Source organism: Drosophila ananassae, chromosome 3L, assembly GCF_017639315.1.
Source record: "Drosophila ananassae strain 14024-0371.13 chromosome 3L, ASM1763931v2, whole genome shotgun sequence".
Classification (NCBI taxonomy): Eukaryota; Metazoa; Arthropoda; class Insecta; order Diptera; family Drosophilidae; genus Drosophila; species Drosophila ananassae.
This window is the reverse complement of record NC_057929.1, coordinates 2,334,768-2,362,349: the sequence shown is the minus strand read 5'-3', so window position 1 is coordinate 2,362,349 and position 27,582 is coordinate 2,334,768. Positions and strand designations below refer to the sequence as shown.

The 27,582-nt window shown below is 40.7% G+C and overlaps 5 protein-coding genes and 1 long non-coding RNA gene across 7 annotated transcripts in view; 4 read left to right on the top strand and 2 right to left on the bottom strand.

Annotated features, from left to right (window-relative positions):
* The window catches only part of LOC6495164, a 33,626-nt gene extending 21,147 nt beyond the window's left edge, over positions 1–12,479 (top strand). For both annotated transcript variants that reach the window (XM_001958894.4, XM_014907694.3), the window contains exons 2-3: positions 3,767–3,964; positions 10,945–12,479. In XM_001958894.4, the coding sequence (XP_001958930.1) occupies positions 3,767–3,964; positions 10,945–11,171 (425 nt within the window). In that variant the 3' untranslated portion in view covers positions 11,172–12,479. The remainder of the gene's footprint in view (positions 1–3,766; positions 3,965–10,944) is intronic.
* Positions 12,480–16,426: 3,947 nt separating this feature from the next.
* LOC116654739 lies at positions 16,427–16,972 on the top strand. Its single transcript, XR_004309948.2, has 2 exons — positions 16,427–16,549; positions 16,612–16,972. It is a non-coding gene; the product is annotated as an uncharacterized LOC116654739 (long non-coding RNA).
* A 701-nt stretch (positions 16,973–17,673) lies between these two features.
* Positions 17,674–18,572, bottom strand: LOC6495476. The gene has a single exon (XM_001958893.4). It carries the CDS (start codon positions 18,434–18,436, stop codon positions 17,804–17,806), a length of 633 nt encoding a protein of 210 aa, XP_001958929.2. The 5' UTR covers positions 18,437–18,572; the 3' UTR covers positions 17,674–17,803.
* A 3,856-nt stretch (positions 18,573–22,428) lies between these two features.
* Positions 22,429–24,484, bottom strand: LOC6495475 (Golgi pH regulator). Its single transcript, XM_001958892.4, has 6 exons — positions 24,275–24,484; positions 23,941–24,211; positions 23,661–23,886; positions 23,406–23,590; positions 23,160–23,341; positions 22,429–23,102 (listed from the first exon to the last, which is right to left on the bottom strand). Exons 1-6 carry the CDS (start codon positions 24,314–24,316, stop codon positions 22,641–22,643), a joined length of 1,368 nt encoding a protein of 455 aa, XP_001958928.1. The 5' UTR covers positions 24,317–24,484; the 3' UTR covers positions 22,429–22,640.
* A 180-nt stretch (positions 24,485–24,664) lies between these two features.
* Positions 24,665–27,491, top strand: LOC6495165 (nischarin). Its single transcript, XM_001958891.4, has 4 exons — positions 24,665–25,056; positions 25,111–25,344; positions 26,271–27,132; positions 27,192–27,491. The coding sequence occupies exons 1-4, from the start codon at positions 24,844–24,846 to the stop codon at positions 27,335–27,337; spliced, it is 1,455 nt and encodes a 484-aa protein (XP_001958927.2). The 5' UTR covers positions 24,665–24,843; the 3' UTR covers positions 27,338–27,491.
* On the top strand, positions 25,406–26,236 carry LOC116654700 (ankyrin repeat and LEM domain-containing protein 1). Its single transcript, XM_032450551.2, has one exon. It carries the CDS (start codon positions 25,426–25,428, stop codon positions 26,203–26,205), a length of 780 nt encoding a protein of 259 aa, XP_032306442.1. The 5' UTR covers positions 25,406–25,425; the 3' UTR covers positions 26,206–26,236.
* Positions 27,492–27,582: the final 91 nt, after the last annotated feature.

Below are 27,582 nucleotides of genomic sequence, written 5' to 3'. Positions count from 1 at the left end.
TTGCGAGTGAGTGCCAGTGAGTGTTGGTAAGTCACATTTAACTCAGATAAGAGTCTGTAATTTATGAGACCATTTCGCCGTTGGGGTCTGCAAATAATTTTGGTCCCTGCTAAGTTCCAACAATTAGCTGGAGACCGCACAACATAAACTCTGTAGACAGGAGGACGAAAAACAACTTTATAGGCAACTTGAAGGCAAAAAAAGGATTCACAGTCCAAATCGATAAGCCACAAATGTTTCGGTGCTCGACAGTATCTACAATTTATCAGAATAGTTGGAATTCCGTTCCAATTCATTCAGTTTTGTGGCTGCCACAGCACGTGCGACAAACATTCCGTGAGCTGCCACCCCCACCTCGTTTAATTCTGTTTTTTTTTTTACAAAACTCTAATCACCCAAGGTCATGGACAGAACAAAGTCTGACTAAATTTAACACGCTCGCTGGAACTAGACCGACAAGCGACATGACAACCGTATACCAAACAGTCACGGAAATAAATAAAATAACTCAAACAAATAATTTATGGCTGGAGAAAACGTCGAGTGCCAGATAGATAGCAGTTGAATTGCTCTCGTCCGGGCCCGGCCAGGATAACTCATAAATAAATAAGTTTATTTGTGTGCTATTAATTTGCCACCAAAATATGTCAAATATGCCGCCCTCCAGGTGTTGGCAGGACCTAAGTAGCTGGCTAAGTGAATGAGTGTGTGAGTGTTTCGGAAAAGTTGGCCAAAACAGTGTATGAACATTTAATGGACATTGTCAGGCTTAAATGGCTGTCAAGGGTGAAGGAAAAGTGACAGGCGGTTTCGTGAATGAGACATGTGGGTTAAGGAAAATCCTCCTAGTATTTATTTAAAGACACTAGAGCGAAAAAAATCGTTTCTGGGGTTGGCTCTTTCATTTTCTTAAAAGCTTTAACCCAGACTTTATTTGCTCTTCAGGTTGTCTTTGAAATTATCCAATCTTGTATTAAATTTCCTATGTATTCCGCTACCAACGTCTTCAAGAAACAGGAAATCTTAATAAATGAAATCGTCCTGCTTAAATAAGATGATATCCGGATATCTGGTAGCTTCCTGCTGTTCACTGTTTGCTGTTTTGTTTATTTATTTAAGTTCTGGCCCGACTGAGCGCACAGTTTATGGGCCAAGACGCTAAGGCCAAGACACAGCTGGGCCAAGTTTCTCCTTTTAGGTCTTCTGTCTCTGGTCTCGTGCATAACTCATTCGTTTTAATATTCTCCAGGCATTGTGTGCGCCCTCCAGTTACCATTTTTCTGTTGGTTTTCTTTTTTATAAATATTTCTCCCTGTTTTTCTTTTTTTTGGTAAACTGGGCCACCTGAGTGTTCGTTTTAATGCCAAGTAAAATTCAAATAAAATTGCAGCAAGCAGCGGCTGACAACCAACAATTTAATTAAAATAATAAATTGCACGTAATTTGCTGCAGGCAATCCAGTGATTCAGGACAGCTTTGAATCGTGGGCGTTGAAATGGCATGAAATTGAACGTTGTTCTAGTTTTAAATTGAATATTCTGAAATATAGTAACTATCTGAAAATTACTTGCTTTTCAGTTAAAACTTCAAACGAATAAACCACAAATGTTAAGTAAACCAAAAACTAACCGGAACAAGAGCATTCAGCTGATGAATTTGAATTACTTACTTGGCCAGAAAGCTCTGCAGGAATCAGGATCCTGACAAATTTAATTATATTTTTCCTGACGGAAGCGGAAATGCTTTTTGGGGTTATGGCCTGGCAAATGGCGAATTATGAATGAATTAAGGAGGTAGCTGGATGACTTGCCACGTGCAGAGCCTGTTCCTGGCACCATCGTATATCGAGAGTACGACATGGGTAATTGGGTGCGTGTTGCGTTTAGGGTCAGGCACTTAATACCTCTCTGGGGGCAGAGGTGGCAGGTGCGAAGGATCCTCCCAATCCTCACCAGTGCTTATTCAATTTTTGTTGCCATTCGAGTGTCAGAACTGAAACTCTCACCTTTCCTCCATTTGTTTTTTTGTGGAGCGTTAGTGTTGCGACTCACATTTATAACTTTGCGGCTGTCAGGTTTAATGAGCCGCATGCAAAATTTATTTAATAACCTTGCCACGCATAATTTACTCCATTTTATAGTCATACTAAAAACCCGGGGTCATTAGAAGTATGCTATATAAATTCTCATTTCCTTCTGTTAGTTTATAATTATAATTTATTGATGTTTTATGCTGTTTCCTGGGAACTATATAACATAAATAAAGAATGCAATTTTAAAGCAGTTGTCGATTTCTTTCTCATACTTTAAAGCTCATAGACAATGGAAATTTATGTATATTGAACAGATGTTGGTTTAATAAATCCAATTCGGCGATAAATTTGCATTTTTTCCGTCAAATAAAAAAACAAATAACAAATTTTTATGGACTTTTCATAAAAAACGAAGAGATTTCCTGCATTGGGAATGAGATATACATTCAAAGCCCAAATCCCCTTAGGCAAGAAGGAAATATGCTTTTATTTGATTGCTGGTCACGCCAAGGGATTTCGATAAAAAAGAAGTAGAGAAAATCCAGTAAAAAAAGCCAAATAATCCTTAAAGCGTAACTAGGACTCAATGCCGTTTAGTTCGCATCTTGATATGGGGATAGTCGATGATTTAATAGCCATAGCCATAGAGCACTCTAGTCGGCAGTGGGCAGCTATTAAAAGCATAGCACTCGCCACTTGACAGCGGCAACCTTGCCACGCCCAACGCCAGCACTTATAGCCCACCTAACCGCCCACACAACCATCCACCACCCACCACCGGATTGGGTAGGACAACCTTGTGCCAAGCACAAACAACTATTTTTTAGAAACGTTAGAAACGGTTTCTCTTTTGGCTACGGTTCTACTTATTGATAGTGTTTGGCTGGAACACCGAACACCGAATACCGAAAAGCCTTACGTGTCAATTTATTATAACTTATTCAAGGCCGGCCGTTTTTTTCTTTTGCTATCTGCGTGAAAAATGCCATAAAAAATGAATGCTGACCCAGGCAGCCAAACACAGTTTTCGGGGGGGGAACAGGAACATGCTCGATATATTTCTGTTTATTGCACAGAGCCTTTTTGGGCGCTAGTCCTTTGCTCCTTTCGGCTTTTGGTCTCTTCCTTTATACCAAACTTGCGCTTGAAGTTTATTAGCTCTTTGCCTGCCTGGTCTTCCTTTTTTTTTGGCAAGTGGCCCAAAAATTCCAAGAATTTTCTCAGTTCAATTCAAAATCGATTGAGTCGCCTGCGGGGGTGGGGATATAATTCCCAACAAAAAGGCAGCCATGAGGCAGAGGGTCCGATGCATGACAACCCCTTTGAAGTTAATTGTTTGAAAGCTGCAACCGAAGTTTTAGGAACTGTCGATGATGTGCCAAGGCAGGAAAGTTTATCCGACATGGAAGTTCAAAACACATGATAGCCTTGCCATAATAAACCCCATTTTCATCGATTCACAAAAGTTTCTTATGAAAACCTTAAGTGAAAATAAGGAAATGGAAGTTTTTAAGTGCTCATAACATTACTCATACGCAGTGTGAACTTTCGGCAAATTATTTCATTAAAAACTTATCACATATAAGCATTTAATGGAAGTTTTATGGTACAACTAAAATCTTATTAATTGAGTTGAAATATTTTAAATAAAAGAAAAAAAAAACTTATTGAAATTTTTTCTAAACCAATTTATGAAGAAATTCTCTCTTTTCTCTTGTCCACTTTTAATTACAGCAAAAGCCGCAACAAAAATCCAAGCCGTCTATCGAGGCCACAAAGTAAGAGAAACCATGAAAAAATCGGAAACCAAAACCGCGACCAACAATGGCACTGCCACCGGAGCAGCTCCATCGGCCGATGCCGCCGGAGCAGCCGCATCCCCCGAGCCAACCAAAGCCGAGCTCGAGGCTGAATTCGATCCAAACGACAAGGGTGAGTGGTTCTTACACAGGTTTCAAAGGACAATCACAAAAGGTTCAGATGTCTCTTGTGACTGATCTGTCAGCAGTTGTCCTTGATTTATTGAATATTTTCTTTAATTTTAAACAAACAGTGACGATATTTTTCAAGTGTAGCCAAGGTGTTAAAGGTACAAAAGCAAACTCTTGGGCCAAAACTTTCTTGCAAATCTTCTTTGGAGTTTTCCCAATGTCGGATGCTCCTGCAAAAGCATCTGATCCCTTTTTGTTCTTCGGCTTGGGATTCCCTTGCACACATTGTCGTCGAATCAACGCGATGGGTTTTTTGGGCAAACCCCCACGACAATTTCGACTTCCAGTTGGGACTACAAGCTCAAATTACATCCCAACCTCAGTGCAAACTTTCCGTGTTCCGTGTTACGCAATGTATAAGTATATATATATATTTTCAGCTGGGAGGCAACAAAAATATTTGTCACTTGGCTGTGGCAAAAGTTTGGTTTCTGTGCCTGCGCATGATGGACTGTAGCATGGGGGGGGGATGGGGAGAGAGAGGCTCTTGTGGAAACTTTGGAAGGCAGGATTACTGGTTGTGGTGTCAGCCATTGGTTATTTAATCGCCAGCCTTAACAAATCCGTAACGCTCATAAATAATGAAAATTTTAAGCGAAAGGCGCTTGGTGGGAAGCCCAACAGCATCAGCTTAACCCTATTAAGATGTAACGGGCGCTGACAGTTTTCAGCTATAATTTGCCTAGGGCACAATGAGTCGAGGGCACACTAGTAACCAGAAGCCAGAGGAGGAAGCGGTCCCCGGCTCATTAAAAAGTCAGAGGCTGTCAACGGGGCGTATTTGCAACCGCATTAGAGATTCTCAGCCGTTGTCTGTAAAAAGCTCACGTGTGAGCCACCTCCGCTAGCCACCTTCTATTCCCTCCCACTTTTTCCTATCTCGGCAGCCTCTTCTCATTCACTCCAGTGGCTTAATTATGGCACTGGGCCCAGTCTCGAAAGGCATAGCCTTCTTACAATACTCGTATATGGTGTGTATGCCAGCCCATTCATACATTCTTGTGCATTTGTGCGACGGCTAATTAGACTGCTATCTCAAAGACGAAGGAGAAGAGTCCTTTTGGCTTTGATGCCCAGAGCACACATACTCAATTAGAGGCGTTGAAAGGAAGTGGCGTGAATGTGTAGCACAAAGGCAAAGTTAATTCAAAAACGTTGACCGAATAAATCATAATCAGTCTAGGTATCTCAAGAGGATTTTCTATGTTCACGTCAATAATAAATTCGAACTTTAAGTCTTTAAACAAAACCTTGTCTAGAAGGACCTGCTATTTGTTCCAGTTCCTAAAAACTTCACACTCTCATGCCTCCGTCCAATTTTTAAACAGACACCCCGTAGTGTGTCCAAGTAGTTGGAGGAGCTTCATCATTATTCACTGTTATCGCATGGAGGCCTCCAACAACGACATGCTAATGGTGTTGGCCTAGTTGTAAACTTGCAGCCAGCATATTGCAAATTTTAAAAGCAAATACTTACAACAATAAAGGCAAGAGCGCCCATAAAGAACTTTGTTTTTAGCTGCGCTTGGGCGCTCACGAGCTGAACCACAAACAAATGGCCAAGCAGAAGCAATTTCTGAGCCCAAAACTGCGATTTTGGCCCATTTCGTATGTAAATGAGGGCACACACAAGCACGTACGCAGGCAACGGCAACAGCAACGGCCCAATGCATGTGAACATGAAAATCGAAAGCCATTTAAAGGATATTTTCTTGTGTGCCCACTCGCATTTTGGCCAAACGTTTGCGGCTTTGCTAGGAATTTACTTACTGCCGTTGTCTTTGTTGGCAAAAAGAAGCCAACACACACATCACCTACACACTCTGGCCTAATGCCTTCTGACCAATTTGTTTCTATCCCTTGTTGTGTATGTGGTGGCCTGGCCCAAATTCTGTCGCCCATAATCGCATCCTCCCGAACTAATTATTGTTTATGGTGCTGCATTCGAATCCTCTAACATTTCGCCACCCACAACACCCTCATGCCGCTGCCAGGGACTGCATGGTAATTAAACTGCATCCGGATTGTTGTCTGCGTTAATTGTTGGCGGATTCTATTCGATTATGATAAATTATGAGTATGCATTGGTCTTTGGTTTGGTCAATTTTTGGTAATTTGCTAATTTGATATATGAAACTAATGCTTTTTTGGACAAAATTATATTGCAGTTAGACTTTTTGATAAATAGTTTATAAGTTTTTAGTTTGAGGCAGTTTTTGTTAAGTTAATTGGGTTTCCAGCATCTGTAGTAGACTTACAAATAAATAAACAGAAATTAATGACAAAAATTTATGATACCTTTTAAAGGACCTTTTCGTGATGTTGCTGTTAGTTTCCAAGGAGCTTGGTTGTCAGCAAACAAAAGCATGAACAGCAGCAACAGCAACTACATCACAAACTGCGATAAAACAGCAGCACAACGCGTTCTCCTAATTGGATTTTCGGTTTTAAGCAAGCTTGTAATTCCATTTACACCGCCAGGAGACCCACAAAAAATCCCAAAAAAAAAGCAACAAAACATGGCCAATGTCAGGCCAAGCCATTTAAGTATAATGTTAAGTGCTCTTGCTGTTGTTGCACGAACAAAAAGGCGGATCCAGAAAACATGCGACAAAAAACACAACAAAAAAAATAGGAGAAACGACGACAACATTGACATGAAACACGCAATAAGCAGCCAGCAGGCTAAAACAATGTTCTGCCGCTGAATTGGCGATTTTTTCTTGGCAACAAAGCACACAGAATAAAAACAGGAAAGCACCCACGTTTCTATATATATATGGAAGACAAGAAACTGGTCTAATTTATATTGCCCACTGGCCGCAATATGGGAATACATATATACGAAAAGAAAAGGTTACCTTCTATTAAACGTTTAACTAAAATACCGAGTCCTTTTAAATATTTCAACAATGTTAGCACCTATTCGAGAAATTCCAAAGCCCTCTCCTATGTCCAACTTGTTTATTGAGGTCCTATAAAGTTGTCTTGGTTAATATTTAATTGCTTGTTTTGCTTGGCGAGGCATGAAACTCAACGCCCAGGGCTTGAGTTCAACAATTTATAAGCTCCTAATACGACTCGGACAAAGTTTGGTGTAAATTCAAATTAATAGGTAAACATTTCACAAATTCACAAGTGTATTATTTATTTTAATTTTCGATCCCTGGCATAATTAGTGCCCAGCAATAATCCACTTAATTGTGCCTGGGATTAACGTAAAATTAATCCAACTTTTAAATGAGTTTTATTGCCCGGATGGACCATATTGCGCCATAAGCCGTAATCAGCCTTTGTACTAGGGATTAATATTAATTAAAGTTTTGTTTGCATTTCCTCTAGCAGACTGCTTTAGTGCCGGTCTCATCTGGTGAAATTATTTGTTGGCAGCTCTTGCTCGACCAAAATAAATTGAAAATGCTATTTAGACTTTGTTTGCGTCAGTCGCAGGCAAATTTGCACAACATCTAGATGGCCGTCCAGGAGAGAAACCAATCCCAATAAGTCGGTCTTAACGGGTGACTGTTTGTCCTTCCAGGAGATTTATTTGCTCCAATAAGAAGCCAATGGAAATAGGAGGAACCGGAGACCAAACCGAAACCAAAAGTAAACCGAAAACTGAGCAGAACGGTGAACAAACCACAAGACTTTGTTCTGCCGGAAATTGAAAAATGGGCTTAGTCTTTACGGTTGTTGGGTCACAACCAAGAAGCAAAAAGTAGATGGCCAAAAACGAAATGACAAAATCTTGGCAACCGCAAAACTTCCACTATGCTAGGGCCAAAATGTTGGCTTAAAAATTCCATTTAGCGGCTTATTATCGTGCTTCATTTGTCACAATTTGTCGTTATTTGAAAATGCCCACAAAAGTAGGCAATGTAAAAAGTGCCATGAGTGTTGTTTGCCTTTTGGTTTGTCGGCCATTTTGTATAATTTAAATCAAAATGGAGTCAAAAAGCCAGCTGTTGGTATTCGGTTGGGTAGTGTGTAATTAAAATGGATATTTACGACGAGGACTTAACAACGTAATTATGACAGTTCCCTGACAGTGACAAATGCAGAAGTATACTCTAAAAGAAAATTAATACACTATACTCTTAGTTGTATTAAATAAAATGAATTGATGTTTTCCCAGTTTCTCTTATTTGTCATTACCCATCTGGCTAGCTAAATATTTTAGCGTTTTCTACCTTTTCTCATTGTGTGCGTGTCTGGGACGGCTCTTGTTTATTATTTCTGACACAATTACTAAGCACACGTCACAGATTTGCACTTTCGCTAATGGAACTCACACCCACACATGGACACTCTCACATCCGAGCACATTGTCGCATTTCATAGCTCAGCTTTGTTTTTATTTTCCTTGCTTTATTTTTTTTTAATATAAATTTGCATTGTTATGAGAATGTGGGTCAAGAGCGTTGGATACCCATCTCCCCTCCATCTCGGATACATAAAAGTGATACACGTATGCTGCATTCTGTGCTGTTATTGTGGCAACACTCTCAATATTTGCCATAAAAGCAGAACGAAGGCCAGGTGAAAAGTGCCAGCCTCTTGGTTGATTTCATTTGATGCATGCCCTGTGGGGATTTCATTGATTGGATGAAATGCCAATAAGTTTATAATAAAAATAAAGGCACAAAATTAAATTCGATTTCCCAGAGTCTCGGGTGGGAAAACAGAAAAAGACCACGTATAGTGCAGCAGGCTAAAAATTAAGAGCAAAAAACTGGCAGCGTGCTAGTCAGTCAATCAGTGCCACGTGACCGATTGCCTCAGGATGTGGACATGCAAATCCCTGGGCATACATCCAGCAAGGTGTGCCAATCCTGTCCCCTATCCCTGCCCCTGGCATGTTCTGCCCTTTCCGTCACCGGAAATGCATATGCAAGGGGCCCCTACAGAAGCAGTGACATTTTGCCCCGAAAGAAACACAAACTCAATTTGTATGCCTCGCCAGCAGGCAGGACATCTAACAGATAGCAAAAGGAAAGCAGGACGAACGGGCTGAAAAAAGCAACATGCACGACGCTTGCTGACAACTTTTCAGACACTGAGGCTTAGATTTTGGACTTATGCGGTCCTCTGACAGGACACGCAGGCTACGTGATCGGCTTTTAACATGTGTTGCATGCCCGAGGACATCAGAAAAGCCTAAGAGCACCCAAAAAAGGGTTTACACAAAGAAAAATAAATATAAACAATTTTAAAGAGTATATATATCAGGATCATTCAGGATATTGCAAACTAGCAAGGTCCACGGCTAACTAGAAACTAGAAAGTTCAACTTAAATTAGGTTTTTGATCTAGACTTCCGCCCGGAAAAGTTAGATAATTTCTTTGAGTGGCATACCCCAGAGCAGGTTAATTACTGGCCAGGGAATCTGCCAAGCTCAGCTAAGCTAGTTGGACCTCTTGTCCTGGAAAAACAGCCCCCGCCCCTGAAAATGTCACAGCACAACTGATGTTGGTTGTTGGGCTTATACGGCTATTTACACGTCTTGTAGATATTTTTAAATATTTTATAAATAAACATAAATGCAGCGACGGCGAACGGCACGTGCCTTTCGCTCCGGTCACGTTACGTATACGCCGTGTGTGCGTAATTTTATGAAATAGCACATGCCATAGGTTGGTTCTTCTTTCCGGTTCCGGGTCTCTTTGCCAAATGCTTATCTTCAATTAAGTTAAACGAATTAACGCGGACTCCTCCATCCTTCCGTCCTGGCCTTTTTGGAAAATATTTGCCCCGGAAAAGTGGGCAAACTTGGCCCGAAGGCAAGCGCTAGATTTTCGCTGGGGAAATTGGCCAAGTTGGGCAAATGTATGCATTCTTGTTGCGACGAAAAATTCTTAACAAAGCCAGGCCAAATGTAATCAAAAAGGGGAATTTTAAACGAGAATTCTCTCAGAATTTGCATAAATGCACGAAGACGATGTTGAGTAATGAGAAAAAATCACAAAAATGGGAAAATGGCAGCTGCAGTGATGTAATCTAGTGGCTGACAAAATAGACAATGTCATCCAAATGAGTTTTTTGCGTACTTTTGCGCGTCATTTAAATATGTTTTCTTTAGCCCTAGAGCTTTGCCCACAAGCATGAGTTTTTACCCAATTACTGGCTAATTAGAATGAGCTTGTTCTGAGGAAAGGAGATGCAAAAAACCATAATACATCTGTAAATGGAGGTAGTGGCACGTAGGGAAAACGAAAGACAGGGGCACGCGTGACTTGACCGCAACCACATGCACATCCTGGCAGCTGGGAGCATTTCAAATGGAGCTTAATTTGTGGTCAAGTTCCGTGCGCCTGCTCACAGCGCCTTCGCCCTTGGCGTGGATAAAATATGCAGGAAACATGCGTTCCGTCGAGTCCAACACTGCGTATACGTAATGAGATTTGCCAGCGGACGTGCAAAAATGAAAGCACGAGGCTATAATAAAGAAATCGGGATTGTTAAACATTCTGAAGAGCGCTGTGGGAATAATTCAAATCGTGGCTTGCATTATATTTGCTTTTTACAAGCATACTGGGACTGATGGATAAATTATTGCCATTGTTCTGTGGGAACTCCCTGCGAGGCAAAGATTCAAAATCAAAACTATGCCAATAAAATGAAATAAAATTTGTGGCAGCATCTGTTAACCTTTATGTGCCAGAAACTCTCCAACCGAAGCTAATTGAAAAAAGTTTACAACAAATTCATGGAATTGTTTGAGTATCATCTAAAGTTTCAATTGGCCCAGGAACACCAGACAAGTTTTTAGTTCCATTATATATATATATATATATATATGTTTGTATGTAGTTTTTCTTTCGCCCTTTGTTCTTTTTTTTGGAGTGTTAGCCAAGTGGGCACTTAAGAAAAACTAGAACACTAATTTTTACTCCCCGCTGTCCTTCTTCCATGTCTTACAGAGCTCTGCCATGCTGCATTGAAGATTCAGTCCACATTCCGTGGTCATTTGGCACGCAAGCTGGTCAACAAGGATGCGCCCGAGGATGAGGACATCCAGGAGATAACCAAGAAAGTGGCCGAAGAATTGGACATTGATTTAACCGATCCCGAGCTTAACAAGGCTGCTACCAAAATCCAGGCCTCCTTCCGCGGCCACAAGATACGCAAAGAAACCAATCCCGAATAAGGAACTCATCACTTCAATTTTGTTGGTCACGGCTTAATGAAAGCTTAATGAAATACGATTAAAAAATATTGGTAATTTGTAAATGTGTAAAAGGCCGATCAAGATGAGGGCACACAATTGTAAAACCCTTAGTGAATATGTTTTAACCGAAATTGATTCTCATTAACTTTAAATAATATATGATTAAGTCGAGGGAAAAAGTTGATTATGATTTGCAAAGCTTTAAAAATGACGAGTTGAAGGGAGAATAGGTGCAATGTTAATTTTAAAGCCAAGTTGGTTGCTTCTTTCAGTATTTAATTACCAACTTTTAGAATAAACATAAATTTCAGTTAATTGAAAATTATATAAACTTTGTTTTTTGGTCTCTGCTACTTATTATCCCCAAGACAGTAACTAATGAGGAACTAAACCTAAACTAAAATTAAAGTTACATTTTCAAAGAAAACCTAATGTTACAGAAAGATAAATAAAAGGCACGATGTTCCATAAAAATTAAAGTAGGAAAAAGCAAAAAAATGCGAAACCAATTATAAGACAAATGCAAGGAAAATGCTGAACAAATTTTTGGGAAAACATTTCCATTTTGTCTGGCCAATGCCAAAAAAAAGTAATAAAAAGTTAATTGTACCTACATGCATATGAACTTGATAAAAAAAAAAACCAAAGAAACTCAATGTTGTTTCAGATTAAGGAAATTAAGGGGTATCCAACTCAACAATTTTTCAGCCTTTGAGCTCTACAAGTATAAACTGATAAATAAATGATGAAAAACTAATCTGGTGGCACAATTTTTCGTTTTTCTACCAAGTGTATTACATATTTGTCTACTTAACTGAATATAAAGAAAAAAACAAAAACTTGAAACTGAAATAAAAACACACATATATACATATATATATATACCTAAAAAATTATTAAAGAAAATGTATTAGAACGAGTTGAATTGGAAAATATTTTTTTCGGCTAATTGCCGGAAAAAAATGTTACCATGTGGAAACCAAAAAAAAACAAAACACAAAAGCCACTAAAGAAATATTTTAAAATTCAAATCAATTAACTACTGAAATTAATAACAAACTAATGAAAATAATTGAAATTATATTAGAGAACAAAGTCAAATTCAAAATAAATTGCATATAAAAATTATTACATTTAAAAACAAGCAAATGGGTATTATCCAATTACAAGTGGATGAATTGGAAAATGGAAAACCCATATTGAGAAAAGAACTCATATACAAACCGGAGAAACCAAAACAGAGAATGTCCCAACTAAATTTTAATTGAGTAATAAAAATAAAAACTATAAAAAGAGCTAATTTTTTATAAAAAAGGTAATGGTTAGGTAAGTTTTTGACATTATCTTTCAGACCATCTTTGCATTAGTCCTTAGCCACACTGCAAGACATTTAACGATTTTTTTTGTGTAGTTACATCGAGAACTTCTCCGACATTGCAGTGCCATCCTGCGGCTGTTCTGTCAGTTGTCAAGGACATTTGCACATTTTAAAGGCTGGTAGCTCGTCGTTGTGGTCTAAAAATAAGCAATCACATACAACTGTATATTTAACTACATAATCGAGTGAATGGGGAATAAGTATAAGTTTATAGTGAAAGCCATTTCGAGTGCAGAGTCAAAAGATTGTCGCCAACCCACACACTTCAGGTGGTTACAAGCCACATCGGCTTGGGCGGTTTTTTAGCCCACTGTACTGTCGCAACTGACATGAACTTCAGTGACAGGTTTAGCACGAGAAATTTTCATGACAATGACGATGACTGCGATGGCGTTGATGTGGCTGACTCTGACAATACTTGACCTAGATGGGCCTCTGTAAATTTTCTAGTGGCGCTGGCAAGTCCCGGGTAACGTCAAGCACTTGAGACGTCAGCGAAGGACCAGTAAAGGGACTTTCACGGCATTATACTTTGTGGCCATGTTTACAGGCGCAGTCAAAGCCAGCAAATATTTAAGCTTTCAGGCAAACAGACACACACATAGAAGCATAGCCCAAATACCCAAAGGATCTCCGGCAATTTTGAAGCGGAAAATTCTCTGCAAAATTCCCCCTAAATCCACGGAGAGTGCATCATCAAAATTGGACAAATGTAGGTGCGACTTCCAAATTGAACTTGCCACCAAAAAGGCAGCAGCACCAGCACTAGCCTGGGGTATGTATATACATATATGGCGCCAGAAATTTGCATTCCATTGCCTGGTGCATGTCAATTGGGAATTCCATTCCCAAGTCCTCCTCCGGCAAACCGTCGAATGTCTAAAGTGCTCCGGAGCATTCAGTTAACTGATTTTTTTTAGTTTTCTCTCTCACTTTCCTCAATGTCGCTTCACGGTTCACAAATATTTCACTCCGTTGAATTTATGCGTGCGGAACGCGGAAGAAGGTGGTGCTATCTGTGCAAACTCGGTTGAGCGGTGTGCTGCGGTGCAACGTGGCGTATGCGCAATTTATGGGGCTTTCAAAACAAAGCGTTCTGTAAGTGAAGAGTAACAGCAACTGCAACAGCTAGAACACAAGGCCCTAATAGAGCAATCAATGCATTGAGATTCTTGACAATTTATTGTAAATAGAATGAAAAGTTTTGAGGAAGTATTAGGGTCAGGTAATAGATATCGATATCTGGATTTTTACAAATCGTTGATCGTCGACTTAAAGAGAGAAATGCTCTTAGTTATTAGTTAGGTTAAATTCTGGCGAGCTTTTAGCTCCAAAAAATGTTTACGTCAATGAATAAAATCCAGCCACAATTCCATTTTAGTCAGAGGGCTTTTCAGGTCCTTGTGGTGGCTTCGACAGAAGCACATTTATCGCACATTTGCAGTGGTCCACACATCAACTTTCAATTTCTAAAACCTCCTTTTAGCGTTGACAGTCGCAGACTGGCGATGGCAAAAAGCTGTGGGTGGTGCCACAAAATCCGTGCCAAATAAGCAACAGCATCCAATTGGAATCACCGGAAGCCACCACTCCGGCAGTATTGCTCACTCCCACATCAGAATCTTCATCTGCCACATCCCCTAAACACTGCCACTGCAACTGCAGCACCACTGCCATTTGCTTTAGCTGCGAATGTTCGCACCTTTTGTGTGGATTTCAACCGCAAAATATGCCAGAGGACGCAGAGTCCTGGCCAATTCGGAGTGTTTCCAAATTGGTAACGTTGACTTTTATGGCTGCACGTTATGCCCATTTACGTTTCATGAAAATGTTCATTTCCATTTCCTTTTATATAATTTTTATTACATTTTAAATTTTCAGCTTTAGATGAAATTATAAATGAATTTTTTCATAACAGAATGAATCGAAAAATATGGTATAAAATTGCGAGCTTTTTAACTTTTTCAAATTTGTTACTCATCTATGTCAATCTCTGTGTCCTCTACGTGTTTTGGCACACATTTTTTAGTCTTAGGGTTCCGAATCTCATTTTCCCGACATTTTCGAGTTTTTGAATATGGGTCGAATTTTCTATGTTCTTCCGGACAGTGATTAAGTTTTTTCAGCATTACATTCCCGACATCACAGTCGAACAATCCCTCTACATAATTGTAGATTTTTACACACGCCATATGCAGGATTAACCATCCAGTGGGGCAGATAGTCGCAATAGCAGCGTTTTTTAAAACGTCATAAGCTCCTCCACTCATAATTTTTTGAAGCCTGACACATTTTCCCTTCTCTGGTATGAAGTGTTCACCACCTAAGCAAAGTTTAAAGAAAGTTTTGGCAATGTAGTAATAGTGAATATAAATAAATTTAACTTACGAGCACACGATTCGGCATTAGCATTTAAAGGCGAGATAGGGGTAGATGCATGTTCTTTATAATTCGAAAAAAAAATCAATGAAACCAGGACGATCGGCGAAAAGAATACCATTTTGTTCAAGCGGATTAACAAACCCAATTAAATTTTAATTTTTCAAAAATGTGGAGTGTTACTTTTTGTATTAGTTGATGAAATTGAAAATGAAGCCAGACGTTATGGAACCAATCACTTAAATAAACAAAAATACGGATCGACCGATTAACCTCCCATACAACTGCATGGGGAGGACAATATGTCTTCCAGCGATGGCTGTATCTTGGCCATTTTCAATCAGATTCTTGAGCGGAATACCTTAAACGATTTGAAGATCGATTCCCCGTCATTCTGCATCAAAATCTAAGAACAAAATATTTTTTAGATTTGCATCGAAATTTTCTGGGGGGTCCCCTTCAAAAATTATGAAACAGGCCTGGAAGGACAATATGGCCCCCAGCGATGGCTGTATTTCGACCATTTTCAAACCGATTCTTGAGCGGAATACCTTAAACGATTTATAGATCGATTCTCCGCCATTCTGCATCAAAATCTGAGAACAAAATATTTTTTAGATTTTCATCGACATTTTCTGGGGGGTCCCCTTCAAAAATTATGAAACAGGCCTGGAAGGACAATATGGCCTCCAGCGATGGCTGTATCTTTCCCATTTTTAATCCGATTCTTGAGCGGAATAACTTAATCGATTTGTAGATCGATTCTCCGTCATTCTGCATCAAAATCTAAGAACAAAATATTTTTTAGATTTTCATCGAAATTTTCTGGGGGTCCCCTTCAAAAATTATGAAACAGGCCTGGAAGGACAATATGGCCCCCAGAGATGGCTGTATCTTGGCCATTTTCAATCAGATTCTTGAGCGGAATACCTTAAACGATTTGTAGATCGATTCTCCGCCATTCTGCATCAAAATCTAAGAACAAAATATTTTTTAGATGTTCATCGACATTTTCTGATGGATCCCCTTCAAAAATTATGAAACAGGCCTGGAAGGACAATATGGCCTCCAGTGATGGCTGTATCTTGGACATTTTTAATCCGATTTTTGAGCGGAATACCTTAAACGATTTGAAGGTATTTTTTGTTATTTTGTTGTAATTCCAAGAGAGTCTATTCAAAGAAATGACTGTTAAGTTGTGGTTTTCAGTAACTACCATCACAAGTCATTCAATATAATTACCATATAAACTGAAGGACAATTGTGGGCGGGGGTGAGAATGTTTTGTGGCTACCCTGTCTGCCTGTAATTACATATTTTCACTCAATCCCCCAATGGATGGGGGGCGGAAAATTTAATTTACTGCTCTATTATCCAATTTGCACACGGCAGCCGGAAATTCACAGTTCACAGATAATAATAATAAAGCTAACGTTCTGGGGAACAAAAAATCGATGAACATTCAAGAATTTTCCATGGACACGTACTGCACGGACCGTTTGCGGATATTTTGACAGACAATCTTGATTATATTTTGTTGCACTCTGTTCGCCAGTTTATATTTATTTTATTTACGTTTTCGATGCCTGAATGCATAAAGGTAAAAATATTGTTCTTTTTCAATACTCCATATCTGTTGTTTGTTTTTCATACACTATGCAGAGTGGCTCCATTGATTAATGAAAATTCCTTGAGGAATATCAAACAAGAAGACCCTTTTCCACCATCAAAAATTGAGGTTTGTTTCGGACTTTGTAACAGTTGTGATTGGATGTTCATTTCAGAAAACATACACATCTTGAAGAAAGTAGAGTCGTTGGGGTATTGACCAACAAAAGAATCTGACAAAAGGTTTCTACATTTTGCTATTGTCCAGAGAACCCTTTTCAACCGATGAATGGCTCCTAATTTATCATATTTTTATGTCCTTTTTACTTATCTATTCTGGGAATGTTAAAAATTAGGGTTTCGTCCAGAGGGCTTTGTCTGTCTCAACCTTAAAATTAAAAAATCGGCTCACAGTTTTTTATAGTTATTAATGCCGGCCAACTTAATGGGCTATTTTGGGTTCATTAGATTCGACTGGTGGATGGTGGAGGCCTATTGTCTGGCTAAGGACCGAAATAAAATTTTACGCACTTCCTCGCCTTTGGATTCCACTGCTGTCCGTGTGGACAGCGTCGGCGGTGTCCCTGACTCGCCTTGAAAATCATAATCAGCACAGCAACTATCCGTGAAAGTTTCATGTCGAATAAGGCATTTTTCCTTCATTTCTCTAACTCACCGCATTTTATTGATTCGATAAGGTTTTGGTCAAAGCACTTGAGACACAACTTCAAAGCTTCAGAAGGGACTGCAATCTGGGGAAAGAATGATAAATGATAGCACCACCGCACCTGCGTCAATAGGTAATGGAAAAAATACAAGAAATCCAATGAAATTTGATTTTAGACCACGCCGAGGGCCTTGGGGACTTGCTAAAAAGAAAAATTGATATTGGTATTTGTCTTTAAGGCTTCAAATAAATAACGTGGACGAAGTCTCATTTAAAATGTGATTTGCATTTCAGAACAAATTGTTTTTAAACTTCAATTACATAATTTACGAGTCTAATTCCGAATTGGAACAGTTTCTAAACCCCACGCCTACAGACCTTGGCCTACTGCCCCGAATTCTCCCTCCACTTACCATAATGCCGACACAGTTACTAATTTCAACAAAAACTAACGTCCACGGGCCGTATACTTGATGTGCGCCTAACGAACTCTGTGCCCACACGATAGCTAGAGGCCAACTTTATTTTTGAATTTTTAAAACATTACAATACTGCAAGGGTGAGGAGTGAGTCTTCAGTTTAAACACGAAAGAATAAATTCAAATGCTCGCCAAAGTCATGAGTGTTTATCACCACCTCATTTTCTTCCGATTCCTTTTCGAAAACGTTCAGGATCATCCAGACTCGCAAGAACGTGGAGTAGAAGTTGGTCAATACAAGCAACTTGAAGGCCAGGGCCATCAAAAATTGGCAAAGTAACAAATAGGAATTGTTCTCCTTTGTATAATCGATCACTTGCGAGTATCTGACTATCATACGCCACACGGACAACACCCAGAGAAAAGCGAAGGCCATCAGGTATGGAGACATGGACAGATAGGTGCCACAGTCCAAATTAGGAATGTCCTTGCTTCGGCTGATGCATCGGCTTCCCAGGAAATTGCAGCGACAACAACGGAACAAACAAAACATCACCCAGGTCACCAGCATGTAGATAATTAACTCCGACTTCTGATACGAGATGAACACGGTCTTGTAGCGAATAAAGAGCTTCAGCCGAGATGTCCAGAATGTGGACTCCCAGCGTTCAATAATCTCGGGCATAATGGCAGCAGCATGGAGCATTATCCAGAGGTAGAAGCTGGACAGGGCACACTTCATCAGAACCATCAGTAGTCGTGTGTATTTATAATTAACGTATTGACCTGGCATGTTGATGTATTATAAATATAATTATGAACTAATTTCTGCAAAAACTAATTTTAATGGAAATGCGAATAGGCTTTGTTGTAAGGGAGGCTTGATATTGCTTTCTATGCTTCTCCGGAGTAAATACTGACACTTCAAGCCCTGACATACTATTCTAAAATTTCAACCCATTTAAAGGCTTAGATGTAAACAATATCCTTTTGCATTTGCGGCATTTATTAATAGCCCTGGATGGGTCCACAAAAGAAATACAAAACTCAAGCGATGGAAGTGTCACTCCTTCTGCCCGCTTTCACATTTCCATTCATTTGGTGCTTCATTCGTTCTATGTGTATCCGACTCTGTCGTTGGACCACCATCCGGCCCCAGTTCACCCGGACAGAGGGACACTTGCGCTGTTTATGACAGCTGTGATTGAGGCCATCATTGGCAGTGTTAGTTGCCTGGGCGCTGCAAATGGCCAGTTGGCGGCACAATCGCCTGGGTTGTGCTCTCTGCACTAATGGGAAAATGGCTGCAATTGTGGCGGATGAGAAATTAGTCTCTATAGCGAGACCAGAACCTTACTACCATAAATATTTAAAAAATAGTAATAACTAAGAAAAGAGGTCAAATCAACCATAAAACATGCTTGATTCCTTGCCATATCTTTGCCTAATAAGCCGACAAATTGGCATGCAAATCATAAATCCTGACGGATAGCACACGGCACGGCACATCCAGGCATTGAGCTCGTTCCGGTGGTAATAAAGCAATCTCTGGGATATCGGGTAGACAAACTACTTGGCACATCGTTTCTTTTCTCTTTCCAGAACAATCTTGCAGATGCAGGCGAGGGCGAGGACGAGGACTAGGGCATAGGTGCTGACAAACACCAACCCGAGCGCACACTCACCTATGACAAACATATCTTATCAACGTTTATGGCACTTTTATGGGAAGCACACTCACTCACGTGCTCGCTAAACTTTGCCGTGGGTCCTGCGAAAAGGCATTGGAGCGTAAAATGGAGCAATAATCTTGGCACAGTTTGAAAGTAAAAATGGGCGTCAGGATGGAAGGTGGATGGCAGATGAAAGGTGGACGAGCACATGCATAACAAATAGATGCAATTTTCAGTAAAGTGTGGGTCAGTTCGGTAAAGCGACCTTGGTCCTGTCTCTCCATTTCAGATGCTTAATTTGGCCCGCCATTAAATTATTGAATCGCTTTATTGATATCTGCCCTTAGCAGGCTTTCACCTACCAGCTCTCGGTCACATCATCAGCAGCACCATGATGGCCGACGATGATTGGGCACAGCTGAGTTCTGTGGGGGATAAAAAAAATGGCTCTACGAGCATTCGCATACATCAAGGCTAGGGCAACAAAAACCGTTAATACATTTCCCAAAACAGGGTGCCACTTAAGGACGAGAAGGTCCTTCCTTAAGACTCATTCCATGTGCACATAGGTTTTTACTAACTTAGTATATTTATATACTGTTAGTTGCTATTTTATTGATTTATTTGAAGAACGTTTTTAAAAGACCACCCCCTATCAGAACGCCAACTTCAATTGCCTGGCTATCATTTCTCATGTCCTGAGTGCGTTGCAGCACTTTTAAATATTTGATACGGCAAATAATTTGATTGGAAATTCACGACACTGTGCCTTCGTCCTATATTCCGTTTAAGCTTTAATGTTCTAAAGGTAAGATCTTCTGTAATGAACTGAATATTCCTTCAGGTATGCTAATAATTTTTCATTTCCTCTGTGGACTGGCCAGGGTCCTGAGGGCATTTATGGCTTTCGTTTTCATTTTGGTAATCAATGTAATAATTGCCAAGTGCTTTGATTACTACTCTGCTGTGCGGAAGCGAATCTTTAATTATATGGAGCCATCGTCCACTAATGAGTTGCCCGGGACGTGGATGGAGATGGGTCTTAATTAGTTGCTTGGTTGCTAGGTGGTAGCACTCCGAATCGGACGAAGGCAATCGACGATGTTAAGTGGGGCTAAAGCCATTGCAGAAGGTTAACGGATGCGAAATGGCGGTCATTAAGCCAGATCCATTTGGCTCGGAGTGGGGGGGCAGATATACCTGATCGAGTTAATGGCATAACCAATCATAAGAATAAAGTATTTAACTACAAGTGAGGAATAATAAACAAGAAAGCAGGACAAGCATATTATTTTTATTTTTTATTTAAATATAATTGTAATCCCAAGCGTACCATTATACGGATTTCGTTTATCTCACGGGGACGACCTATTGCATAACTTGTCGCAAATTCGTCGGCAATCTGAACAAATGCCGCCTGCTTATGCTAATGTGTTTCGCATGTCCCTGGGGCTGTGGCAGGACTGTGGCACAATCAGACAGATAACCGCAGTCACAAACGCCAGTTGTTTGTTGGCATCACCTCAAGTCAGGCGCGAATCCGTTGTGTTGCAAGACAAAAGGTCAGATGTCAAGCAGGAAATATGCTAAATATGCACACGCTCGTCAAAAAGCTGGCTGAGAACTAAGCCCTTAAAGCAAACAGCTCAAAACACTACCACATATGTAGGTAGTGGTATATAATACCCACCTGCCAATCGGATAAAACCATAAGGTGGCTAGGATAGGATAGAGGAAAAACGACCTAGATACTTTGGAGACAACCGGAGGTGCAAACAAGGAAACTAATTGAATTTATGCTAATTAGCCAACCGTGACTGGGGCATACAGTGTTAATTATGGTAGCCACGGCACACGAGACGTATGCGTAACGTAACTGAAATTCTAATCAATTGCTTGGCAAATTTCCATAATGGCCATGAAGTCAACCAGCAGACACAAACACACTGACTGACACTGGCACTGGCACTTACACAAACGCAGCAAGGGAAACAGGCCAACACACATTATCAATCACTAATCGATGAAATCGATAAGGTTAACAGTAAATACGGCATGGAAAATGTGGTATAACCTCGCCCCCTCAGCCCTTTTTAGTATCTAATTAGGCAAAGCATTAGATGGCTCACACCGGGGTTTATTTACAAATTCATTAGGTTTCCGACTGATTGATTCTTGGTCATATATTGCGCTTTTGACTGCAGTTTCAATGCGCCCTCCTCCTCCGTCTAGTTGTCACCCGACCCGTGGGAAGCCTTCAATCATTTTTATTTCATGATTTATTCATCTAGACACTCGAAATGTTTTTCGCTCAGTTGGATCTGCGGCAGCCGCAACATTTTAATGGCGTTTTTAGCCAGAAATGTGCGCACATGGTTAGACCTTAGTCCGTGTCTGGGAGGGAGGATTGGGGAAAATGGGGAATGCAGGGGGAAGTGGTGCCAATTTTTATATTTTTCGGTTGTGGCCTTGCGTTTTTTTCGGGACTTTTTTAAAAAGTTGCCCATCTTTAATTGTAATTGCGATTTTATGTTTGCGTTTTTGGCAGGTCTCTTTAGTGCCCCGAGCAGTAGGCAATGAAATGGAGTGTCGAGAAATTTCTCTTCAAAATGGCCCTCAGGTGTTTAAAAAGGTATTCTTGAATGGCATTTGCCCCGCTGAAGCTAAAGTTTCAGTTAAAGTACATTTCTGTGAAACAGCATTTAAGAATATAAAACATTTACTCAGTATATGTGTGTATTTTGTGATAGTAGAGCCTGAATAGTCAGTTTACTTCAAGTTGGACCTGGACCTCACGGATCCTACCGTTGCGAACTTACCCCCACCAGGTTACTCAACAATTCCCTACAGTTTACCTCAAGTAATACCTTTTACTATGTTAAGTTAAGGGAACTGTGGCATTGGGATACCAGTGGAATCTTTAATCCACTCAATGTTTAAACGGATCTCACTCAAGTTGAGTCAGGGTTCTGGTAACCCAGCAACCCAAAGACCTACATTAAAAAGCTACAAAGCTTGCCAAGAGCTTTAGGATATTCAAGCTTTAAAAATACCCTTTATTTCAAATCAAAACTTACCAAAAATTAAACAACCAAGCTGGTTTCTATAGATAAACAGTTCATTACTTTATTATACTTAAACAAAAGTAGCTTTGATTTCGTGCATTTGACATATTTTTGAGCCTTAATATACACACTGGTATATACATGGATTTAAACAACTTAAAGCTTCCAATAATTAGGCTAGCTGATTCTAAATCGAATATGCTTAATCTAACAAAACATCAGTTGTGCTCTCTTCCTCTCTCTCTATACATAAATCTATTCAGTGCAGATCGGAATCATCGACGCGAAATGGCTTGCGTGACAAATACAGAACACAGATGGTGGTCAGGGCACTGACCAGGAATATTACATCAAACCAACGATGATAGAAGTTGAAGTGCAAATTGCCGAGAACCTCTGTGATGATCACACGATACTCGGCCGGCATATTCATTCGCATCAGCAGCACTGACGAGCAGAAGTACATTCCCATGATCTGGCCCAAGATCAGAACAATTATATTGCTGGACTTGCTCGATGATATGCGATAGAAGAACTTGGTGAGCGTTAGCAACAGGCCTCTTATTGAGGTAACTACAATGCAGCCCACGAGTAGAAATGAAACATGTTGATTCCAAAAGGCCAAGTCTATGTCAAAACCGCACCAGTGAACGGCAATCTCTAGGCCACGTGTCACTGGATCTTTGCGGCCCACTCTATCAAAGATGATGTTGATGCAACACTGTGTAAAACATATGAAAATTATTAAAATTAAATATATAATTAACTTCAAACCTACCATAAATATCTTATATACGCAATATACGCTGAAAAAGTGTCCAAGAACATTGAAATACTTTCCTTTCAACGTTTGTGACCACCTCTGACGCTCCTCCATGTCTTTTAAGGAATTTAATTCCAGGAAAACTGAACGCTGGAGTTCCTCAAGTCCATAAACTTCCTGTTTCAACTGATTTATATCTTTTAATGAAAATAAATTAATTTAGTATTAGGAAAAATGTAGGCATAGGGCATGTAGGCTTACCCTCGCCATTGTGAATATTGCGATGCACTGCCGACGTCAGCATATCCCAAATTCTGGGCTTCGTGGGATTCTGTTTATTTTGATTATAGACAGCCATGGCAATGCGGCGTTTCTTGGCAGTCAGCATGTCCACTGTCAAAGCTAAACGCCGCTCGAAGCAGATGATGTCACTCCGCGAAACGGGCCTGCCAAGAAAGAAAGGCCATAAGGCATGTCATACTAAGATAAGAACAAATTTGTAGCCACTCCAATTACTTGATAAAATAGGTCATGCTGGTGTAAGGATAGTTCACAGCACCAAAGCCCGAAAGGATGGCCATTACGGTGACGCCAATTACACTTATCCGGGACACTCCTTGTTCGATGGTGAAGATGCCGTTGGAGGCGCTCAGCAAGGGGAAAGGTTCTCCAATACGCCACAGGCCGTAGAGGAAAACGAACCAAGAGAGTGTGGTCAGAATTCTGACACATCTGTCGGAGACTGCAGAAGAAAGACACTTACAAGTTTGAAACTTAATGAATAAAGGATCCTTACAGAAGGAAATGCTGTGTATCACAGAATAACATATGTAAAGAGGTATCACGGCAGTGACCATAATGAGCAGCAGGGTGAGGCCTAGACGCCAGTGGAAGTACCGCGAACTGGACTCCAGCACATCGATGATTTCAAATATAATCAGCTCAAACATGGTAATGGAAAGGGCAAATGTGGATGAAAAGATCAGCTGAACGGATATGTGACGAATCTCATAGTGCTTGAAGAGTTCCTTGTTGAAGAACAGCCATCCGCCGGCAAAGAATATCATCTGAAAACGTGTTACAATAAAAGTTAACATTCTTAAATGGAATTCCTTTACGGGTAGTCATACCTGAGAAACGAAAACAATCACACAGTCGCCCAGGAAAGCCATTTTGCTCTTTTGGTCTCTGCTCCGCTCGTGTTGAAAATCTACTTTTTAATTAGCGTGTCAACTGGCATTTCTTATGCATTCACTTTTTAAGCAATTGTTCCAAGAACCAAATATGCCAACAAGCAAATATAAACAAAAAACGCCGTATTCGCCAAATAGTAATCGTAATCGTTATCGATAGGTATGACAATGATTTATTTAAAACATTAAAAACAATATTATTTACATAGAATCCACAATATTAAAAATTAGTCTTTAACTTTTATGATTAATTTAGCTTAAGCTTTTATTTATTAATATTTTAAATTCCTCAAATTAAATAAAATATTTTCGAGTCGCTGTTTACTATTGACTGTCATCTCTATCCGATAACAGAAAACATATGTTCGACAACTTTAATGGCAATAAATTAGAAAATTGCCTTGTTATTAGGCAACAATTGCGCTCGAACCCGTTGAAGAGGATGCTTATCTTATGAATATCCACTGGAGGCGTGACACTATCTCAGGGAAGAGGAACGGAAAGCCATGGCTTGCTACTACAGGCAGCACGAGGACTCTTCGGTGACAGTGCCGAAATTCTGCAACGAAACATCCGTCGGAGTGACCTACTATGACATAAAAGTGCGGGTGGGCCGGGTGGAATGGCTGGTGGAGCGGCGCTACAAAGATTTCGCCCAGCTCCACGACAAGCTAGTCGAGGAAGTGGCGATTAGCAAGAAGCTGCTGCCGCCTAAAAAGGTACGCCCCCAAACATGAGTATGATGATGAAGTCTCACTCTCTATTGTTTTTAGCTCGTGGGGAACAAGCAGCCCGCTTTTTTGGAACAACGCCGCGAACAACTGGAGACCTACTTGCAGGAACTGCTCATCTACTTCCGCACGGAGCTGCCCCGCGCATTAGCCGAGTTCCTCGACTTCAACAAGTACGATATAATCTATCTACTGCAGGATCTTGCCAAGCTTTTCCATGAGAGCGGGGATGCACTTCTCAGCTCCAAAAAAGAGTACAACCTTTCGGCCCTGGAGGTGAGCCTAAACTTTAGTTTGTATCCTGACTTTGATTTCTTTGTTAGTTTGTTTGTTGTAGCTCCCTATATACTCGCAATCATGTCAAAATTCTTAGTATTTTATAGCATCGAGAGTAGTCTCTTGCAGCCCAGTAACCATGTATCGAAGGTGGTAAACGTTCGGGGCCTTACACACTCACTAGGTACGCTCCACAAGAGGCGCACCAACTTCTCGCCAGAGCTGGAAAAAACCCTTCACTCGGAGAACAATTATAGGAGCATTAAACAGCTCGCCTGTTACGTGCGAGAGCACAGTAAATGGTTTAGAAAAAATGACAAATTCAACCTCAATTACTTCAACTATCTGCTCTTGGATCCGCGAGTAACAAACAAGCTGAGCGAGCGGGCGGGTCATCTACACAAGATGGACGTGTGGTATACCTTCCTGCGCTCCATATTCTACGTTGGCAAGGGCAAGGCTCTGCGTCCGTTGGTTCATCTCAAGCAGGCCAAGCAAGTGCTGCAAAATAACCACGAAGTAACGCTGGCCAAGGACCCAAAGTTGGCGCTAATCGTGTCGATCTGGAAAGCAGAGCGTGGTGTCTTGCTGCTGCCTGCATTCCGGGGTATATCGTCGCATGATGCGCAGACCCGTGAGGCATCCATGATTGATGCACTTGGCATGAATCACTTGGCCAACAGGCGGTTGGGCGTCTACTGGGGTCCGGCCAAAGACAAGTTTACGAGAAAGCAGCGAAAGTACATGGGGATAGCATTGCTGTACAAGCTAATGCTCCGCTTTCTGGCCACCGATGAAAAGGAGTTGTTCCCGGACGTTGACAAAAAATCACTCATCTTCAAATCTGCAATGACTTCTTAAAACTTTTCCAAATACAAGTGACACAATTATATCTTTTTTGTTTTTTTTTATTTTTTGTCCTACAGGTCTTCGCTATAAGTGAACGTCTGAGTCTTCCATGTCCACCCAGCCCGGGAAAATATGATTTCTCGCATGTGCTAGACTTCTGCACCCAACTAGTGTCGCTGGTGGTGACCCCAGTTAAAGATAATTCCAGCTTCACGCAGGACTACAACACAGTCGATGTGCCTATAGGACGGAGCAACATTATCCCCAATAGACTTAAGTTTAATTTGAACGCTTTTCGAAATCTCAAGACGCTCCGATTCTCGGCCCTGTCCACGGAGAACATTGTGGACGTGGAGTTGCTCAAGCCGACGCTACAGACAATCTGTGTGCACAACACAACCATCCAGAATATCAACCAAGTGCTGCTCTGCGACAATCTCCACAAGCACTGTGATGTGCCAAGCCTGCTACCGGAGGAGATATCTTCAACTGCATGTGGTGCGTCCGAGTCCAATGGCTCCTTGGTCACTGCCGACGCTTGGCAGGAGCTCACCGAGTTGGACTTAACCGGCAATCTGCTAACGCAAATAGATGGTAGTGTCAGGACGGCACCCAAGCTTCGTTATCTGGTGCTCGAACAGAATCGCATTCGAAACGTCCAGAATCTTTCAGAGCTTCCCCATCTGCAGCTGCTCTCCCTGTCCGGCAATCTCATCAGCGAGTGCGTGGACTGGCACCTGACGATGGGGAATCTTGTTACCTTGAAGTTGGCTCAAAATAAACTGAAGACTTTGAGTGGTTTGCGGAAGCTGCTGTCGTTGGTCAACCTGGACTTGAGCAGCAATCAGATCGAAGAGCTCGATGAGGTTGATCATATTGCCAATCTTCCCCTGCTGGAGACACTGCGGCTTACTGGTAATCCCCTGGCAGGAAGTGTAGGTGGGTATCTACATAGTTATTCTTAAAATATAACTTATAACTAATTTATCTCACTATAGACTACCGTCCCCGGGTTCTAGCGCGGTTTCATGAACGCGCCGCGGAACTATCATTGGACAACGAACCGGGCACTCAGCTGGAGCTGGACACTGCTCTGGTTCTATCTGCCCTGTTGAAGTCCAAGCAGCGGGCCAAACAGAAATGATTCTCGTCTCAAAAAGAAATTTCTCGATTCCATCATTTTAAAACTTTCCATTTGGTAGTGGTTTCTAAATTCTAATTCCGTAATAATTGTATAAGAATGTTAATTCAAATATTTAGTAAATTATTTTACGTGCTGCTCTGTCTATATTCTGTAACTTGTATGTATTCTTTTATTTTATTTAGTTTAATGTGTTTATGTTCAACCCATGTGCAATATCTCAATGCTCATAAAAAAATGAAATTCAA

Bases quoted from the DNA above. Each gene is read 5' to 3' on its own strand.
- LOC6495476 (XM_001958893.4), bottom strand. From the start codon at position 18,436: ATGCCAGGTCAATACGTTAATTATAAATACACACGACTACTGATGGTT.
- LOC6495475 (XM_001958892.4), bottom strand. From the start codon at position 24,316: ATGGCTTTCCTGGGCGACTGTGTGATTGTTTTCGTTTCTCAG. The intron at 23,887-23,940 runs GTAAGGATCCTT...TTTCTTCTGCAG, and splicing joins GATACACAGCATTTCCTTCT to TCTCCGACAGATGTGTCAGA. The intron at 23,342-23,405 runs GTAAGCCTACAT...TTTCATTAAAAG, and splicing joins CAATATTCACAATGGCGAGG to ATATAAATCAGTTGAAACAG.
- LOC6495165 (XM_001958891.4), top strand. From the start codon at position 24,844: ATGGCTTGCTACTACAGGCAGCACGAGGACTCTTCGGTGACAGTGCCG. The intron at 25,345-26,270 runs GTGAGCCTAAAC...TTTGTCCTACAG, and splicing joins ACAACCTTTCGGCCCTGGAG to GTCTTCGCTATAAGTGAACG. The intron at 27,133-27,191 runs GTGGGTATCTAC...ATCTCACTATAG, and splicing joins TCCCCTGGCAGGAAGTGTAG to ACTACCGTCCCCGGGTTCTA.
- LOC116654700 (XM_032450551.2), top strand. From the start codon at position 25,426: ATGTCAAAATTCTTAGTATTTTATAGCATCGAGAGTAGTCTCTTGCAG.